The following is a 20,858-nucleotide window of genomic DNA, read 5'->3' as shown; positions in this document are numbered from 1 at the left end:
GCACACATTTCTTACACAAGTTAAAACTCTAATACTCTTCAAGAGAGACATAACTGCTCTACTTACTTCTTCTACTTCTGGAACATCATCAGCCAGGATTTCCAACGGCAACATCTGAATGGCTTCCCCAGGGGCAAAAGTAATATTACCCATGGCAACTTGCAAGTCATCATCAGCAGGATGCCCATTAATGGTAGCAGCCCACTGAACAGTAACGTTACCCAGTGTCCCAGCATTGCGGATTATTGGCAGATTTATGGTTACTGATCCAAATTCAGGCTCCTCCACAGTGAATTCAGTATTCTGAAAAACTGACATACACCACAGGGAGATGTAGTGCATTAACAATAAAATTGAAAGTAAATATATCCGTTTCTGAAGTACAGAGTTTTATTTTACTTGCTTGCATTTACTTGCACAGGTAAATCCCCTTTAATCATGTTTAAACCTAAAAGCAGACTTTCAATACTTATGTTTTCATCTGCACAGAAAATTAGCATGAAAATTAAGCCCTCATCCAAAAAGTCTATTCCAATACACCTATTGTTTCAGGCTAAACATGAACTATTTCTAAGGTCTTAGAATACAACTTCATAATTATTCCCAGCAAAGAAATTCTTTACCAGATTTCATGTCACTTATTAAATAAATAAATTATAACTATTTAACATGGAATATGTTAAGTAGAAATCGCTGTTTTTTAGAATTACAGAATGGGTCATGTTGGAACGGACCACTGTAGATCATCCAATTCAAGCTCCCTGCTCAAGAAGGGTCATCCCAGAGCACACAGCACAGGACTGTGTCCAGACATTTCTTAGATGTTTCCACTAAAGGAGATTCCACAACCTCTTTGGCCAACCTGTTCCAGTGCACCACTACCTTTGCAGTAAAGAAGGTCTGCCTCATGCTCAGGTGAACTTCCTGGGCATCAGTTTCTGCCTGTTGCCTCTTGTTTTACTGCTTGGTGCCAACAATCAGAGCCTCCAAGAGGCTCAATGCTTCTGTTATAATAAAGCCCCATTACTCCTTTTATTACATATTTTAATTCAGTTCATCTTATCTTTTCCTTTACTCTCTATACCCACATTTCAACTTCTGAAGGTTTTTATTCAGCTGCCAAGTTGCAGCTCCCCCACAAACCCCCAGAAAAAAAAATGTTAACGGAAGAAAGAAAATATGTACTCCTTTACCAAAGGATCCAAATGGGTCATCAGAAGCCTCAATAGTTATGACTGCCCTCGTCAAAGATCCAAGCAAGGCTCCTCCTGTTGTTTGGTTCAGCAGCTGAACATAAAATGACTCCTCAAGTTCAGGATTGATATCATTAATTATATAAATTGGCACAGCTTTACTTGTTTCCCCTTCTAGTAAGACAACATCTGATGAAGCTACACTGTAGTCCTCACCTAGAATGGTAGATGAAAAAATCAAAAATAATAAAACATAGATAATATCAATGCTTTATGGTTCAGTGTGGTGAACATTATCATAAATACCCATTTTCTCTTTGCTTATACATGCATTTCTCTGTGTTTTATAGCGTCTTTTCCTTTATCTTTAGACCCAAAACAATTATTTATTTATTTATTTTTATTTATTTACTTATGTCCTGTTGCCTTTTAGATGTCTGGTTGGATCAAAATAAAACTTAGCTGACCAAAAAGAGAGAGAGATTCTGAACTGCTGGACCAAGAGGTAGTTACAAAAGGTCCATTATTGTCCGTTGTTTACAAGGTCACACTACCAAGATGTTTCTATCTGATTTATAATTCCTGTCCCACTTTCCAAGAGATAAAAGTGAAACAGAAGCATCTTGTCAAAGCAGATTTCAGTAAAGTGCACCTTTTATGTGTTGACTTCATTTTAGGCAAACTTGTCTCAAGTGTCTAGAGGAACATCTGTGATACACTAGATCACAGCTCTGCTTCAGAAACTAATTGAAAGCTTACTCTGATACAAATCTAGTTACACATTTGTAACACTGTTACATAAAAATGAAATTAAAAGTTCTCAGAGCATGTATCACTCACCTAATCAGTTTGGACATAGCTGAAATATAGTGCATGCAATTTATAACCGTCTAAGTAATCCTAGAGACTTCATAATTTTTCTCCTTTCTTTATGTACCTTCTCTATAGCAGGGACCAACTGGAGAAGTTTATGTTCCATTTTCAGAAGTCCTTGGGTTTTGATAGATTTTTCCATATTTATTTTACAGCTAAATCCCCAGCTGTCAGTTCTTCTCCGATAAGCTCCACTAAGCTTATTAAAGATATACATGTTTAAATATATACATGGGACTAAATTGTTTTTACATATACTACTATAGCATTTTGGGAGGTGTGGGGAAAGGGGGTGTTTAAGTGGTGGTGTGCTAAGTAAACAAACTAAGTAAACAAACACCCCAATTCCTTCCCTCATTTGACTTTTGAGTTCTCTAGTGATAATGCATAAATTTTCCCCTAGGGCTTAGATTCATATTTGCTAAGCACAGTCAATGCCTTATATTTCATTCTTGTTATACAACAGATCATTCATTACACACTTGCTTGTTTCAGTTTTAACAAAGGCTGCATAGTTCTGCTATTCTGCTTTCTTACCAGCTGTTGCAGTTATTGGCATAGCTTTAAATTTCACAGAAACATCTGAAAATATTCCCCCAGTTCTGGTCACGTTAATGATTGGTCCAACATAGTTTTCAGCAACTCGCACAGCTGAAGCTGAAAGCTGAAGTTTTCCAAAAGCGTCATCATTGGCATCAATAATCACATGAGCTATTGTCTCACCCACTAAACCAAGTCGAGGAGAATTTTTAACTGAAATATAAAGAAAACTTAGTGAGCGGTAAGTGAAATGATTACTATTCATGGCTGTAGAGTTCATGGGCACACATGTAAAATTAGCTGTCCCTAGTTTTCAGGAAAATTATCTTTTTTGTAATTGGACAAAGCATAACTACAAACCACATCAAAATACATGTGTCTAAATTATGTTCTGGCAGAAAATCTGAACATTATTCTACTATGCTGTGGAGCATACAAGCCATAATTTTTGAAAAGATGAAGTACTGTGAATTTATTTAATTATTTAACCATAAGACTAATAATAAGATCAATACAGTTCACAATAATTTCAGTTTTACTTTTGATATGATGAAATATAAGTAAGATTTTAACTCCAAGTGGAATTATGTTTAATTATATTGATTATATTATATATTATATATTATATATTATTGATTATATATTATATATTATATTATATTGATTATTAATCTGTGAGCAAGGGCAGCAATTAGACATGCCAAGAAGCTCTGAAGCGCAAATGGCTGTAAGCACACTCAGGCTGTAATGACCCAAATTTATCTGAATGAGAAACTAAGTAAACATTGTCAACACTAAGAAAGGAACACGTCACTTTTTTTAAATAAGACTTTTTTGTAGTTTAATTTAAAAAACTAGCTTAGCTATTTCCTACTGCTGAACTTCCAGAAACAATGCTAAATAAACATGTATTAGTACATAAACAAATATCTTAACATATTTAGCCTGAAACACTTTGCATAAGAAATGCAAAACGGATAAAGAAATACTCATACTTTTTCAATAAAATAGTGTGCCAAAGGAAATAAAAGTCAACAGGCACAAGTCAGGTAACTAAGAGATATCTTAAGTATACAGTTTGGCAGACGTTCATTGGAGTTCATTTGTCTTGCTGCAGTTTTTCCTGTTATATATAAATACTGACCTTCATAGTTAAATTGTAGGTTTTATGTAAGACACTTACTTGGCCGATCCTGAACTTTCTTGATCAAAACAACACTGCTTAGCTCCACAAAAACAGATTCTGATCTCTCAGGATCATCATCATCCAAAATAGGCAAGGATATTGTGGCCTCACTTTCATTGGTTGCAAAGATCACATAACCTGTAACGGGTATATAGTCTTTTCCCTCTATTGCTCTGACAACATCAGGTGGAAGAAAAGGCAATTTTTCTTCATCACCAATAGTTCTGTATTTCACCATTACTGTACCAAGGAGACCACCGCATCTTACAACTGTCAGAGAGACATTTTTTGTTTCTTCCTCAATTTTTATTGGTCTGTTTTGCTCAGAAAAGATGAAGACTCCATATGGATCATCGTTTGCTAAAATAGTTACTGTTGCATTAGTATGATATCCAAGACGACCAAGGGACACATTGATGATCAAGACTGAAAACATCTTATCCAATTCAGGAACATCATCAGGAGAAACCTGTAATGTAATATTTGCTCTCACTTGGCCAACATCAAATGTTACATTCCCATACGTAGAGACCAGATCATTGGTGAGATCGCAGATTATGATCCAATGCAATGTCACCTGAGATAAGGTCCCATGACTTCTCACAACCTAAGAAAAACATATAAAGATGCAGATATTTTTGTTCTATGAGAAAGAAACACAGAAGTGTGAAATGTAATTAAGCAAACACAATAGCATGATGAATTAAAGATATGTCTGTGTTTTAAAAGCATGTCATTTTTATTATCTCAGCTCTGGAGAACTTGTATTATCAACACTTATTTTAAGACAGTAGTCCCTTGATTCTAAGTAAGTAGAAGATTTTAAGTTTTTGGATATTATTATTATTTTAGTTTCAAGCTGAATAATATACATTAGCAAACACTGCATGACTGGAAAAACAAATATTCATGACAAAGTTGTTCTAAACCCCACAGACTAATGACAAAAATATCAGAGAACACCAGTAAGAACAGACAGAAGAGTACAATGCAGCAATATGAGACTCAAAGCTTTCTAACCTGCAGCACAACATTGCTATCTCCATCTTCAGGCTCAGTTCCATTCACTGAAATGGACTCAGCACTGAACTCAAACACACCATGAGCATCATCAGAAGCCTCAATAGTCACGAGGATGTGGGATGCAATTCCCAAGCTAGCTGTTAAATGAAAGTTCCAAAAAGGGTTATTTTTATCTCTTATGTTTTCCTACATGAAATAAAGCAGCTGAAGAAATATGCTACAAAAATACAAAAGAGAGTATGAAGTATTTGTGCTGTTTATCTTTGTTTTTTTCTTTTTAAAACACATGATAATCCCCTGTACGTAAAAGGAGCTGACTTTCAGTAAGGCAGTCCTCTCAGTCCTTCTGAAGAACTATGCAATAAAAAAGTATTATTTTAAGGGAGGAATGAAAATAAAATTACAGGTTTAATGAATGAAAATGGAGTAGTATTTAGGACAGTGAGGAGTTATACTATAAACCACAGTATAAGAGGAAAGACAAGATGAATGCAGATCTCATCCTGACATAAGCTGAAATGAAAAAAAACTATGACCAAAAAAACCCCACCAAGTAAAGTAAATCCTACTTCTAAAGATATTGTCATGGTTGACATAACTTACTGCTCAGAGAGAAAAAAAGAGTCTCGCACTAAAGGAAACTATTCCTGGAAACAAGTAAAAGGGAAACAGAATGTCAAAAAAAAAGAAAAAAGAAAAAAGAAAAAAGAAGGAAAAGGAAACCAAAAAAAAAAAAAAAAGAAAAAAGAAAAAGAAAAGAAAAAAAAGAAAAAAAAAGAAAAGATAAGAAAGAAGAAAAAAAAAAAAAAGAAAAAATATTACTCTACTGGCATTTGGGTGCTCATATAACATTTTTACATTTTTCAGGTTTCCATTTGAAGTCCTATATGCATAGGGTTTTCCTATATATCCTATGTTATTTCTTCATTTGGTATTTTTTAATCAATATTAATTATCATTGTTTTCCCTATATCATGACATAAATAGAAACATGAAGAAAGGAAAGAGGAAAAAGATGAAATTATTTCATTAAAAAATCTACCACAACTTACTTTATTTTAAGAGTATTTTTGCCATGAAGGGTAAATTATACATAGAATATTATATCATATATTATCAAAGGTAGTTCTAAAATTGCCTTCAATTTTAAAAGTACCTTTGCTTTTCCTCCCAGGAAAATTTGACAATGCTCAGACAAAGATAATTTTATAAGCTTTAATTCTGAAATTGCTATATTGTGTTTTACAACAATATAGTTTTGATTATATATGAGCCTGTTGTACTCTGCTTTACATTAAACACTGACTACTAATGAAATTACACCTAAGTTAAAATGGAAAAGAATTTTTTTTGTAAAATTTTAAGTTAAATCTAAATTAATAATCTCTAACTGCATGTAAAGGAAGTTGCACCAAGCATAATAATTTATGACATCTATTACACTTAAAAATAAAATACAGGATTAATCAAAAAAGCTTACCATGTTGAGGGACAGTTGAAAAGAAGAAATCCATGTTCCCATCACCACTACCACTTCCATCATTTCTAAAGAGCTCAGAAACTTTAAGATGACAGACATACAGATACATACACATATATACATTTATAAATAAAGGGAAAGCAGAAAGTAATTTACACATTTCTGGATAACACAAAAAGACAGGTGTATTTTAGGAAAGTGTCAATTTTCAAAATGAATTTCTCTTAACAGCCAGAAAAAATATTGAATATGCTACCTCTTGTTTAATTTATTGCACTGGAATCATAAAAGGAAGTCAGAAGGAAGGAAAACACATGTAACTTTATCTTTTTTTTTCCTTTCTTTCTGTGTTCCCTCTTTCTCAAGCCTATTGGAGAAATTAGAAATGGGGCAGGGAGGAGAGGGAAGAAGTGGCTCAACCCTATGAAATCCTCTTACTCTAATATTTTCTCACAAATCAAAAACTTGTGCCAGAAAGTCGAAAAAATTTGGCAGCTTTAACTGATGGAGCCTTTATTCTAAGTTTTGTGCTTGCAGTGGTGTTGGAAAGCTCCAAAAGATTATGCTGAGGAAGTATCTGCATCTAGTAAATTACCAAAGTTAGCTCAAGTTTTCTAACCAAAAAAAGTTAAAGAGAAAAGTTTGCTTAACTGAAACAACTACTTGACCAAAAATTCCACAGGCATGAAAACTCAAACTTTATCAAAAGAATCTTAGCATAACACCATCATGCCACATTGCGGCACAGACATTCATGTTAATATGATCTAACTTTCTAGAAGGCATCACACTTGAAATTCTGAATTGATTAGAAAAATGTCAGTTAAAAAGACACTTTATGGCTCTCAATATTTTGAATTATTTCTTTTCCTCCAACCAGGAGGAATGTCCCTTAAAAACTTTTTGCAATGGAAATTTATTCTGTAAATCAAAAAATTCTGTAAAGCAAAATTGATTTTACATGGCAGGAGCACTGATGCTTTCCAACAGTTCTAAGACTAATGTCTCACAGCAAGATTTACACTAGCTTCTAGCTAGTTCTCCAACTCAGCTAAATTCTGCAGGCATCTCAAAACCCACAATCTTCTAAGGCTATAATCTATTTGAATAAGCTATAAGCCAGTTTATTGCAATTTCTCCAGTTTCATTTAAGTGGTAGATAAAAAGCACACCTTTGGCTGTTAAACCTTAAATACTGAAAACTTGAAAAAAAAAAAAAGAAAAAATTTTTACATTACTTTATTTCCTTCTATCATCTATGGAATTATGTAATTTTAAAAGCAGCAATTGCCTTTGAATGTATGGCAGTAATATACTTTTGAGATCTGATTGTTTACAGCAGTGATCAACAAAACATATGAAGGACAGTTTTTTCGGAAAAAAATCACTGCTTTCTGGAGGGTGTGTGTTTAGAAATAATGTGGAAATAGTTCACAAGGTTAGATTTTAAGGGATAAATAAAGATCACAAAAATACAACCAGTGGGTTGATATATGTGCCTTACCTCCTCCCTCTGAGTTCAACAGCTCCACTTTAAACGTTTTTTCTAGTTCAGGAATGGAATTGTCCGTGATGTTAACAGTAATGTACTTGTATCTTTCTCCAGGCTGAAATTCCATTGAGCCCCAAACAGCCTGAAATAGGACAGGTCATCAGAGTTTTGTTCAAGTTTAGTGTTTTCATCCAAATGAAAAAAGAAATAAAACCTCAATTCTTTTTCTCTTTATCAAAACATCTACTTTTCTTCACTTTAACTTTAAAAAATCTGCTGAGACGTTCTTATAAGAAATACCAATCTAAATTCACTGAATTATAAGCATCTTCATTTATCTACATTTTTCTGCACAAAGAGCAGTCAGAGAAGAAAATGTACTTATAAGCTATGTTGTTGAATATGTACAAGTCCTAGTAAGGACTAATATTATCTTCACCTGCATATGCACTTGTATGGTCATATAAAGTCTGATATACTTAGAAACAATAGGAAATATCCATTCTTCCTGAACTCACAATTTTCTTAAGGATATAAAAATCCAACCCAGGAGCTTTTCTTAGGAAACACAACGTGCTGCACAGAAAGGAGGCAAAATGGACACTATGGGTTTTTTTTTTATAGTATTATGCATCTATCACAACACCATAATAAAACAAACTGTTTCTGTGAAAAGAATCACAGCAGAGCTAAAATATTCAAACTGATGGCTATTTCCAGGACAAATAGCTTTAATTAAATTCTAAAATAATTACACACCTTTGCAATGGCCATACCTGATAATCTTTAGGACTGAAAGCTGTAAGTGGCATTGTCCTGTATTCCATAAGAACTGTTCCAAGAAGCCCTTGTGCACGAACTACCAATAATCTGACGTGTCCAACTTCTTCTTTAACAGTGATATGGGGCACAGCAGAGGCTGGCACAATCATGTCATCACCGGGCTGAGGAGGTGGCCCCACTGAGAACTGCAGTAGACCTGAAAGACAAAAATTATAATTTACATGGTTTCTCATATAAAATTCAAATTATAATAATAAAAATTTAACCAGAAATATTTCTAATATCTATATTTAATGTTTATGAAATTTTAAACATATTAAGATGCCTTTAGGATTCAATCATGCTATTTCCAGGAATGTACTATGTACCATTCTCACTCTCGCTGATATTCATGTTAGTCTTAAAAAAAACATTTCCCAAGAATGAATTCAATGCTTCCCAAAAGAACTCAAATGTCATAATATTGGGTACTTATTGGTATAACAATAGGCATGTTTAAATGTCTCCCTCTGTTACAAATCCTCATTTCACAAATTCTCATTTCACAAAAATGACCATAAAATTAACAATATGCAATGTGGTTTTCTTGCAAATGGGGATGATCCCATGTTTTGTTGGGGCAGCTTTAATTCCTTTTTTGTAGTATTTTCAAGAGTAAGTAATTTGACTTTCATTCTTGTATAAAAATTATGAATTAATCTCAAGTTAGATAAAGTGCATTACTTGACATTGCTTCCTCATCTATCTAGGCTAGGCAAATTTTTTACCTCTTGAGCTAGAAGTATATATAAATCTGCAATAAGACTGTATCATCTTCAACATTGTTACCATATGGATGGTCACTGGCTTTAATGCTGATATCAGTAGTTTCCTTTTCTGGATCTATACTTGCTCCACTGGTAGGAGTTGAACCTCGTTTTCCATCTCCAGACACCGCAGAAACCAATGTCACACGGAAATATTCATTTAGCTCCGGAATGTCATCATCAATAACATGCAAATTTAAGACCTAGAGAAGGACAAAATAATGGAGAAATCAAAGTATGTAACATACATCCCTTAAGATTTTTATGACCCTTTTAAACAATTAAATTTTTAGTCAATCAGCTGTATCTGCTCTGAGTTCAGAAAGAAATGTAGAGGACACTATTGCCCTCCAAATTATTTAACCTTATGATAAGTTTAGAATTCCAACTCCAAAAACATCTTTACCAAGCCGTCAGAGACTTTACAGCAATTAATCTAATTTAGAGAGCAAGTGAAGTGAGCTTTTAATGCCACCTGACACTTGAGGTTACAGATCATCCTACCATGTAACATAATCTGCTCTGCATAAGCTATAATATTAATCTCAGATGATTCCAGCTTCCTATATATTGTGATTTGACAAATATATAGGAGAAAAAATTTAGGAAGCTGTTGTAGAGCCATGGGAATGAGTAGTTTAAAAATGTCAATGGAAATTCTCTTTAAGATTTTTCACCTGATGAGCAACTGCTCCCAGTCTTAGGGCCATAACCATTAGGTTCTCTATATGTAGACCATATATTGGACCACATAGCAATGGAGCAAGAGGGCTCACCAGGTCTTTTCTACTTCTTTATGAAGTCAGGCCTCATCCATGCTGCCAGACTGGAAAAGTTTGGCAAATTTAACTTTAAATGACTGTATGTAATTCAGTAATACATTTCAGTAGAGAATTAAAGCTAATGAACTGCCAGGAGCATATTTTCCAAAATCACAAGTTTTTGCCAAGCTGTAATCAGTTACATTGTTTAACTGGGACCAAATCTACAGCTCTGAGTCACTGGGATCATTTCAAATTATGTCAGTAGGTTTCACTCAGTCCCTACTGACTTCAACAGAATGACAGAAGGAAAATTAAAGAAAGTATTTTCTACTATCAATCCACCCTTTCTATTTAACAAACACCAATAAAAAACACGTATGAACTTCCTACGGTATTGCGGTCCCACACCTCTTTTTCAAATAAATGTGAAATTCCCATGCTGTGGGTTGGGATCAAATTCACAGAAATAGATTATTCAAAAGAGACAGAATATGGCTAACATTCTAACAGTTGCAAGACATTTGATTACAGCTGTGAATTTGACTGCTGTCTATTTAATTGTTGTGAAGATAAAACTGATCTCCACAACTCAGATGCAAAATCTGATTATATTCCAATTTCAGAAGTCACTGGCTCCACTATTCAACCCAGAACCACCTATACTTGAAATATATATATATGGGTATACATATATCTAATATATACATATATATAAACATATTTTATGTGCAATTATTTGCATTTAAGCATTCATGCATGCACAGTAATGTCTGAAGTGAGATGCACACAGATATATAGGCATTTATCCTATCACTTGTTAGATGTCAAAGACGAAAAAATCCTGTAAAATGTAAAAAAAGCCATGTGAAGAAAAGACTCTTTAGTATGAAAACCTGTCAAGCATCCTCAGAAGGTGTTTTCCAGCAGGTTTGCAAAGGACAGAATTAATATTTAATAGGAAGGTAGGGTTTACCTCTGATCTCTGCCAAGGAAGGAATGTGATAGTGCCGCTGCTGTTAGAAAAATCGCTAAGGGAGTAATTAATGCCCCTGGAATCAACCTGTGAGATAATGTAATTTATATACACATAGTCTAGGGCGCCCCTTGTTCGCTCCACAACACAGGATATAGTGGAACCCTCATCAGCAGCCTGGAAGAAAGCAAGAAATTGACATATTTGTTATGATCAAAGTAAATCAAAGGAACAAATATAAAAGTTTGAATTTTCTAATGCTATTCAAATGTTCAGAATTCTTTATGCTGTCATGTTACTTGCAGCACTTCTGGAGTGACAGGAAGCTGAAACTGATGTTGATGGTGGTCAGAACAATCTTAATGGAAATTGCAATAGCTTCTAGCATCTCCCTGAGGTCAGCCAGTAACTGTACCCTGTTGTTTCTTTTGGACACAAAAACAGAATCAATGTTTGAAATGTGTATATCAAAAGCAAAAGACTATACTGTTTTATATTAATGTCAGCTATTTTAATTTTAATTTAAAGAAATATTTGGATTCCTCCTTTCCCTCACTAAAACCACTATGGAAAAAAATAGATACATTTAAATTAAACTATACTATTATGATTCAGGAAAAAACTGAATAACTTTTTGTGCTACAGTACTCTTTGCAATTCTGTCTTCATAAAGTACATGCCCTTAGCAGCAAAAATTTCACATATTTGGAACAAATCAGGTATTGATACTGGCGAAGTGTATTAAAAAATTTATGATCATCAAACTAAAATAGAAAATCATTTTAGTTGAAAGTTATCAGAATGAATAAAGCTATCTTAAGCATTAGGTAAATTTCAGAGCTGCTGTATAGCACAGTGCAAATACTGAATATGCCTTCAGCTGCTCAATGGACAGATACAGACATAAGGAAATTAAACTACTGATAAACAATGCTATAAGATAAAGGCTAAACAATTAACATGCCACATAAATTTTTAATTTTGTGTCACGGTTGATTGCTGATCTGTGACATCACAGAATTATCAGTGGCATTGGAAACTGAAGGAATCCATTATGGTAGCATATAGTAGGCACCTGGAAAACAAACTGAACCGAACTGAATACTATCATCAGTCAGGCAAGACGGTTGCCTTCAAACACATCATAAGGACTTCAGATAGAAAGGATGAACTTAAGAGGTCATAAGAGCTCCCAAATTTGAAAGCATTATGAATTTTTTTCCCAAAATAATCTAATAACAATAGAAATGGGTGTCATGTCTTCTCCCTCATAATGATTAAAAAACTAAAAAATTAATTACTATTATTTCACTCCCCTCAAAAAAAGATTCAAGTTTATATACTGCATATATGATGGTCATGGTCACCTCCATATTTAATGTTTTAAAAAAGTAGCTTCCAGCCAATATTAAGTGAATTCATATCAAATATGATGATGAAACTGATGATGATTTAATTTAAGGGAGGAAGAGACTGGAACAGAACTCAGGAGAAACAATTCCTGCACAGCACAATCGCTCACCACATGCTGACCAAAACCCAGTCCATTTCCAAACAATGACCAACTGCATTCCAGGTAACTCCCCCAGTTTATATGCTGGACATGACATTCTGTAATATGGAATGTTCTTTTGGCCAATTCAGGTCAGCTGTCCTGAACATGCTCCCTCCCATCTTTTTGTGAAGCTCCTCACTAGCTGAGCATGACACAGAAGTCTTCAACTCAGGTGAAGCCGTATTTAGCAACAGCCAAACCATCCTTGTGATATCAACATTATTCTCATCCTGAATCCAAAACACAGAACTGTACCAGATACTAAGAAGAAAATGAACTCCCTCCAAGATCACATCAGGTTACAGTCTCAGAAGTTACAGAAGTAGAGGAAAAAAACTGTTCTACGAAATTTTAAGCCTTAGTTTTCAGTTTGTATAATAAGATACATTTTCTTAATAAAAATAATTTGGAGAGGATTAAAAAAAAGTAATATCGGAAATGCTAGAGTGACTGAGGCTGCATGAACAGAACTTACACAATTCCAAACTCTAGAAAACTTTGCTTGACTACAGAAACTAAAAATGTAGAATCAAGGCCCTTCAAAGATTAGTTAGCCTTGCCATTAGTTTGATCTCCTGTAGCTTTCCTTATGAGCATCTTACCTCAGGAATACATGGTCCAGTGAAGCCAAATAAACCATTAGCATTATCACTTTTCTGTATTCTTAATCTTGCTGTTGTGTTTTCTTCTGAAATTCGAGCTCCACCACACACAGAAATGAGCTTTAGGATGAATAACTCCTCTCCTTCTTCCTCTTTGTCATCCTTTGCAGACACAATGAATGATTTATTGGTTTCTCCTTGCCGATACTCCAAATACCCAGAGACAGGGTGTACATCACTCTTTGCAGGAGTAGCATGGAGTTCATAGATCTCTTCTTGTGTCAGTTTTCTCTCATAAAGCCTTACATCCTGCATTAAACCTGTGTACCTGCTGTTGCCATTGATTCCTGCTCCAATTCTCACTATTCCTGGACCTGAGAAGAAAATTAGAATTTTTCTAATGTTATTGGGTTCAAAATAACTAATATATGTAATTATTTAATAATCTGTGCTAAATTGTTGATTGTCCCTGGGTTAATAATCACAATTATCTTGAAATGTAGACTGGGAGGCTCCTGAAGCCTCGTCTCAGTGTTAAAGGTAGAACATTTCAGATCAAATAATTCCTTCCTAGATGCTTCCTAGATGGTTCATGTTTTTCATCCTACTAATTCTATCTGCACATTGTCATCATCCCTTATCTTAATGAATCTTAGAAACGTCTCTCTTTCCATTAAAAAATTTCACAGCCTGCTGCAGCCCATCTCAATTTTGTTTTTCCGAACACTTGCTTTACCTATTTTATCTTTCTATATTTAATGTGTCCTCTGCTAGGACACAGAATCCATTCTGATAATCAGAGCATTAACTACACAGGACATGCTTATACCCTTATGCACTGGAAGAGAGGCTTAAGAAATGTAGACCCAGTTCCAAGCACTTTTTACAACCGCTTTAACATTTCTTTCTCTCCCGAAAATTATTCTATTCAGCAAATCAGAGGATGACAGTTCTCTTTTTCACAAATAAACTAAGCTGATAGCTCATACTCCTATCACTCTAAAACATAGAGAACATATCTCTTCAGCTGGTTTTTGATTTTGGAAGGAAATGTGCCACTGAGTGTCACTTCTAGAAACAAGCAACCACAACTGCTAATGGTCCCAAGACACAAAGCAGAGGATGGTGAAAAAAGCCAGGCTACAGCACCCACTGTATCTAACATTAAATGGTGAGAGATTAAAAACCTCAGCATATATTTCTAGTATATCCAGACAGAGCTTTATGTTTGTGCACATATATTCATGTAGATGTATATGCATTTAACATCACTGCATGTTATTAAATTTTCCTTCTTTGATTACAGAGGAGCCTGTACTCAAGAATTTGATAATCACACACTGCCTATCCCCATGAAAGAAAACCTGTGAAACTGATGGGGAGAGAAAGAAAGGAAAAGAAGGAGATTACTACTATGAAAAAGAAGCACATGGAAGAGTGAGGAAATGCAAAAGAAAGAGTAAACATAAACATATCCCTACCATACAATACCTGACTTGGTAAAGGAATTATTATGATGCTCATTGCTATGCTAGTTGAGTGCAAAAGTCCATAACGGTTATGTATGACTAAGTCACATCTGGGAATATCAAGTTAGAGGAAGTGAAGTACATATGCTAATGTTATTTGGAACATCATTGAACAGATGGGCAAAATTTTCATATATCATGTAAATACATGCATAAGTAAATCTAAACCCTGAAAAATCCATTGCTTAAAAAAGTCGAGGTTTAGCTGTAATATAATACACAACTAGAATCAAAAATATTATTGTATTTTGCTTCAGAAATCAAGAGAAAAAATTCTTTCTTAGCCACAATACTGTAAATCTAATCAAAATCTTAACTGTAAATATATATAACTATATGTATAGCTAAATATCTATAAGCCTACATGTGGAAATATAATTATTAACTATTATTTTTAAATTATTGACATTCAAGCTCCTTTACAGTTCTGATGTTTTTTGAAAATTTCCCAGCTCTTACTTGCATTTTTATGGTTTTTGAAAATCCCTAGAATTTTCTATGAATTGCTTTTAACTAATCAGATATAATAATTTCTGAATCTTGCATACATCTTTCAAGGAGCTAGACTCTTCCATATTTTGCAGAACTTTACATATGAAGAAAAATAATACAACCTATTGCCTCACCATCAGCAATTGCTTCTCCTTTAAGGCTCTTAACTCCTCCTAGAACTGGAATTCCATCCATGTAAAATTCAATTATACTTTCATCCAAAGTAATCAGAATGTGAACCCAAGTACTTTCATCAAGATATTTCAGGACTGTTGCTTTGGCTATGTATGTCATATAGGATCCTAATGCTGTATAATGAAGCACTACAGAGACATGAGAATAATTTGTTTGGATTTTCACGCCATAATATAAGGTCCCATTGCCATCATCCTTTTCAACGATATAACCATCAGTATTGACATTAGGAATTAGCCATGCTGAAAATGTAAAATTAGTTACTGCAGTATTTCCATCATATGGGTATTCCAGACCAATAATTCCAAATGCATCCTTTTTTCCACTGAAATACAAAGCATCTGTTCCACTCTGATGGCGTCTCATGTGCGGCTGAGATTGCACTGTACTTGGAAATGATCCCAGCAACAAGAAGTCCACCATTGATGGTAATCCAGCTTGAAACGTACTGGACAGTATTTCCCAACCTAAACGGACAGCACCAAAAGTGCCTTGATGTCTCCAGATGGTGAAGTCTGTAATATAGGAAAGATCATCTTCAGAAAGAACATCTTCTACTATCTCTCTGTCCTGACTCTCTGGATCTATAACGAAGACTCCAAAAGGGTCATCATTGAAAGGGATCATCACAGTTACAGCAAGGCTTGTGTCAGACAACTGCCCACCAGGACCAGGAGACCCACCTATATAATGGAAATTAAGAGTAAAAGTTACTGGTCTGAAAAAAGTTACTAAGTATTTTAAAATGTTTAAACAAAATACCTTTTAAATAGGCCTAAATCTTCTTTAAAGTGTCTCTGAACTCTTAAAAAATTCTCCAAATTTAGGATTAAGATAAATTAACTGTATTGGTTTTAAAACACTATCGAGAACATTTTCACAGAAAACAAGCCATGTTATTTTTCAATTGCAGAATATAAATGTCTTTCAGTTAAAACAAGATTAGCTCAGATGTCCTGAATTAGTAATGAGATAGGTTGCTTTTGTTTCATTTGAAACACATGGGGTCAAATTCATTTCTCATTGTACTCCAAGATTTACACAAATATGAAATGACAACATTTGGTTCATTGCCTCCAAATAAACAGAGATTATCCTGCAAAATCGGTAACTAGTTGTGTGTTAAACTACTCCTAAGTCCTGCCATTAGCCACCTACTTCTCCACAGTAAGAAGATCATGGTATGACTGTAGAGCCTCCATGCACCACTAAGTAGGAAATCTTCTGTACATGCATACGGACTTCACTTACAGAAATGTCAATATATTTTCAGTTGTATCTCGGCACAGAAGACCATAAATAGTACTGAGGTGGAAGGAGTCCAGCAGATTTGGAACTCTGCTCAGTAGCAGGCCTGTAGCGGTTGTAATTTAAGTGATATGAAGTGGTAACTATTTGTATTTTAGAGAAATTTCTAGAAAAAAGCAAACAAACCAGCCAATCTCCATTATAGTAGATACGCATAACCTTTTATACCTTCATTTTGTCAGCTCTACACAAAGCCTCTACACCTCTGAAATCACTAAAAGGCATCCTTTTTAAAGGTCTGCTTCCAAAACTGTGTTCATATATCTAAATTAAAGAAAAAATGAAAAACGAAACCTAAAATGTCATCAGAAAAGTTTAGGATGACATAGGCATCAAGGCAAAGCTCTTTGCAGGATTGTTTTCTTTTTAATTGATTAAATATAATAATTTTCTACCAGATAGGAAAGGAATATGGATGAGAGTACCTGAAATGTTCACCAATTTTAAAATGTAAAATTCATTGAATTCAGGAATTTTATCTGAAACAGCATGGAGCACTATCTGCTTTGATCCTTCACCATCCATGAAGTACACCGTCCCATATGTTTCATTGAACTCTTCTCCTGGCTTCAGTGCAGAGTCATTATGAAACAGCTGCCAGGTTAATGAGACATTCCCAAAGTGTCCTCTATGTCTCAAAATCCTATTCAGAGAAACAGAAAGAGTCAATGTCCTGGCAGGTATGCATCAGCATTCTCCATTAAGAATGGAAAACATAGACTAATCATTCTTACTGTGGAATATAGTATGCATTGTCCTAAATAAGCAAAAATGACAAACAGAACCATGAACAATAAAACAATCCTCTTAGAGGGCCTGCAATTTCACAATATAACTCTTCATCAAGGTATACCACAGATGTCTTAGAAAGAAAGTAATCAATGAAGGTACATGCAAAATAGCACTGTTTAGATGAACATCAGTTCCTCTTGCACTTCTATTTTTTAATAAAAAAATTAATCTATAATTCAGCAAATTAACATTAAAAATTGTGTTAATTGGCCACTCTTAGAGAAGAAAGAGAAGGCATTTACCTACAAGTATTTTTTTCCTTTAACCATTAAGGTGCCTTAACCTTTTTTGTATTGTTATTTAATTTCAGTTATATAGTAGGTCCTTCATGAACTTGATTATTCCATATTAAGAATTGAATAAATATAAAAAAAAGCTTTTATTTGTTTGCATAGCTATCTGGTAACATAATTTCACTAATATCCAAAAGGTATTATAAGTAAAAACTGAAGAACTGAACTGAACATAAAGAAGTTCCTTTATTAACAAAAAATGTTTGCATATAAAAAGAGCATTTCTGTTTTGCAAAAAGCAAAAAAAAGCAAAGCATTATTGTACAAGTCTGAAAAATCAATTCAGTAAGGTAGTCTAGGAACAGAAACACAATAGGTTTTTACTCCTTCCAAAGTTTTCTTTTGTTGTTATTAAGCAGGCATTCTATTCCTGTGGTGTAGCACTGCAGCACTGTTGCAGTAACTCCAGTTACTCTCTTAAAAGCTCAGTGTTGCCACAGGTATTCTCACTGATTGGTTTATAAACTAGTCTGACCCTTTTCTTAAGTACTAAACAAAAGTCAAATCCTTTTGGGGGTATGGAAGAGACAGTCTCCTAGTAAATATATTTTATCAATAAGGACTAAGCAAGGTAAGATGTTGGTAACCTTGGAATTATGTGCTTCTATAAAGCACCTGTATACAAATGTGTTTAGTTCAAATCATCACCCTTCACACCATCGATTTAAAAATAAAAATTATTAAGGACTAAAAAATCTCTAAGGGGCAGCATAACAAAACCAACCAGAGAATATATATTTCATATACTCTTTTAACAAAGATTTAAATGTTTTAGATGTGCAACACACACAAAAAAATTTAACTCACAGTCATAGGCATCTATTTCAAGGCCTTAAACAAACAATCAAATCAAATAAAAATATATAAAAGATAATTAAACAATTGTGATAAAGCCTCTTCTTAAACTGCGCACCCTATCAGATTTATTGTGAACCTTTGTTTCTTTATACCCTGTCTAAAATTTTCTCATTGAAAATCGGTATTTTTGTCAATTTATAACCACATTCTCACTTTAAGAACATAAAAAGGTCAGATGACATGAAACTTAATTTCTTAATCTTTCCCTTTCCTGAATACATCCTAGCAGCTACAGGCCAGACTAGGGAAAAATATATTCAGCCTAGAAGAAAGGCACATGTGGACTTTGAGAATAGCTCCTATCTGCAATTTACAGATAGAAGAAAAACAAATAACAGAAAGAATACAGTAAAATAGGTTTTTTGTAGGGTAATATTTCAAAGGGGGATGCAAAAAGAAATTAACAACCACATAGCTGTATTTAGCTGTATTTTGAAAAGATATTTTTACTTCTCTATTGGTCCAGATTATATTTGGCTCATTCATTTTGATGCTTCTGAATACACACTCTCATGAAAGTATAACAAAACCCCCTTTGCTGTAATTTTATTTGTGATATAAAAAAGCCCCCTGTGCTGCAATCATACTTGTTTATATTTTAACAGGAATTCTGTACTCATTTTAATATGCACAGTCTACTTGATAATATAAGAGTTGATGTTCGATGTTTTGTTGATCCTCAATATGTCTGCAAATAATTTAATCCAAAATTTGGTGAAGCTATTTTTCTAATAAATTTTAGCAATGAAAAAAATAAGACTAGATCAAAGTACTATCCATAAAATAACACACACATCAAGATATACATACATGTATTCCAAAAAGGGGCAACAATATTATTTAAAAGTTACTCACAAAAAAAAATTACTTTTTCCTTCTTCCACTGGCTTCTCTAGAGGTTCTAAGGAGAAAATTCCATTAGGATCATCATTTGCTTTGATAATAACTGTAGCCACTCCAGCATTAAAGATAACAGTATCCCCTAAAAAGAGGGTGATTAATTTTATCAAAACTGGAATCAGAAATGGAGCTAACTCTAAAATTGAATGTATTTTCTTCTCACACCAACAGCTTTCATGCAAAGAAAGAAACAAGCAGTGATAAAACAGTGCAAACTAATATTTGAAATATTCACTAACAGACAAATCAGAGTAAAAAATTGCAAATAGTATCTGAGGCAAGGATCAAGAATGTAGATTTGAAAAAAAAAATGTGATGAGTCAAAACCCCATCTAATTTGGAGCATTTGGAGCATTTGGAGCATTTGGAAAGAGATTTCAACTCAAGTTATCTTTGCAGGACAGTTTCAGCTTTACAGTTTAATTTTTGTTTCTGATTAAACAATTCAAGATCAAAATCCAAACACACTGTACAGAATTTTTATAGAAATGTTGATGCAAACCTTATTCATATAATGCCTGGCATTTATACATTGCTTTATGATAAGAACAAGCTGGTAAAAAATAGAGAAAAAAGAAAAGGAGAGTTACTAAATATATATTAAATCATTGCTTTTACCTGTTGAATTCAAAAGGAAGATATAAAATACTTCATCAGTTTCAGGGGTGTCATCATCATTAATATACACAGATAAGGTCTGCTCTCTTTCTCCAACATTGAACAGAATTAAACTCTCCTTTTCACTGGGAACAAAGTCTCCCTCTTCAGCTGTTGCATCCCCATTAACAGTAATGTACTGAACAGCGACAACAGTATTAGCAGATCCATTCCTTAGGACTGTAAAGTTTGCAACACTCCCTTCTGTAATGCTCACTGTCAGAGGTTCTGAAAGGACACAAGCAACAAATTCAAGTTCAAGCCTAAGCTTCTTGCATGCAGCTTATTCACCTAATCCCCCGTAAGAGGAAAGAGAAGGCGCGTGCAGTTAAAGGGAAAAACTTGCAGGTAGAAGAGAATATTGTTGTCCTTAGCTACCTAACGAATCCAAGAGCCATCAAAAAGAATAATGACAGAAAATGAGAAAAAATTCTTAAGTAAAAAAAAAAAAAGCAAATGCAATACAACAAAAACAAAAAAAGTATGTTGTATAACACTAGCTCCACTAGGATTAAGATTTTTCAATAACCTGGTCTTTGGATAAGATCTGTATGGGGTAGAATA

At 34.0% G+C, this 20,858-nt stretch overlaps 1 protein-coding gene across 1 annotated transcript in view; it reads right to left on the bottom strand.

The window, feature by feature from the left end:
• The window catches only part of ADGRV1 (adhesion G protein-coupled receptor V1), a 287,213-nt gene that overhangs the window by 216,319 nt on the left and 50,036 nt on the right, over window positions 1–20,858 (bottom strand). The window contains exons 20-34 of the mRNA XM_036402940.2: window positions 20,256–20,522; window positions 19,593–19,719; window positions 17,220–17,437; window positions 15,426–16,169; window positions 13,271–13,644; window positions 11,114–11,290; window positions 9,399–9,579; window positions 8,564–8,766; window positions 7,800–7,929; window positions 6,296–6,376; window positions 4,813–4,952; window positions 3,790–4,399; window positions 2,604–2,819; window positions 1,194–1,409; window positions 67–311 (exon numbers count right to left, since the gene is read on the bottom strand). Coding sequence (XP_036258833.1) covers window positions 67–311; window positions 1,194–1,409; window positions 2,604–2,819; window positions 3,790–4,399; window positions 4,813–4,952; window positions 6,296–6,376; window positions 7,800–7,929; window positions 8,564–8,766; window positions 9,399–9,579; window positions 11,114–11,290; window positions 13,271–13,644; window positions 15,426–16,169; window positions 17,220–17,437; window positions 19,593–19,719; window positions 20,256–20,522 — 3,929 coding nt within the window. The remainder of the gene's footprint in view (window positions 1–66; window positions 312–1,193; window positions 1,410–2,603; window positions 2,820–3,789; window positions 4,400–4,812; window positions 4,953–6,295; window positions 6,377–7,799; window positions 7,930–8,563; window positions 8,767–9,398; window positions 9,580–11,113; window positions 11,291–13,270; window positions 13,645–15,425; window positions 16,170–17,219; window positions 17,438–19,592; window positions 19,720–20,255; window positions 20,523–20,858) is intronic.

This window comes from Molothrus ater, chromosome Z (assembly GCF_012460135.2).
Source record: "Molothrus ater isolate BHLD 08-10-18 breed brown headed cowbird chromosome Z, BPBGC_Mater_1.1, whole genome shotgun sequence".
NCBI lineage: Eukaryota > Metazoa > Chordata > Aves > Passeriformes > Icteridae > Molothrus > Molothrus ater.
Note: the sequence above shows the minus strand (reverse complement) of the source record. Positions and strands in the feature narration are given on the sequence as shown.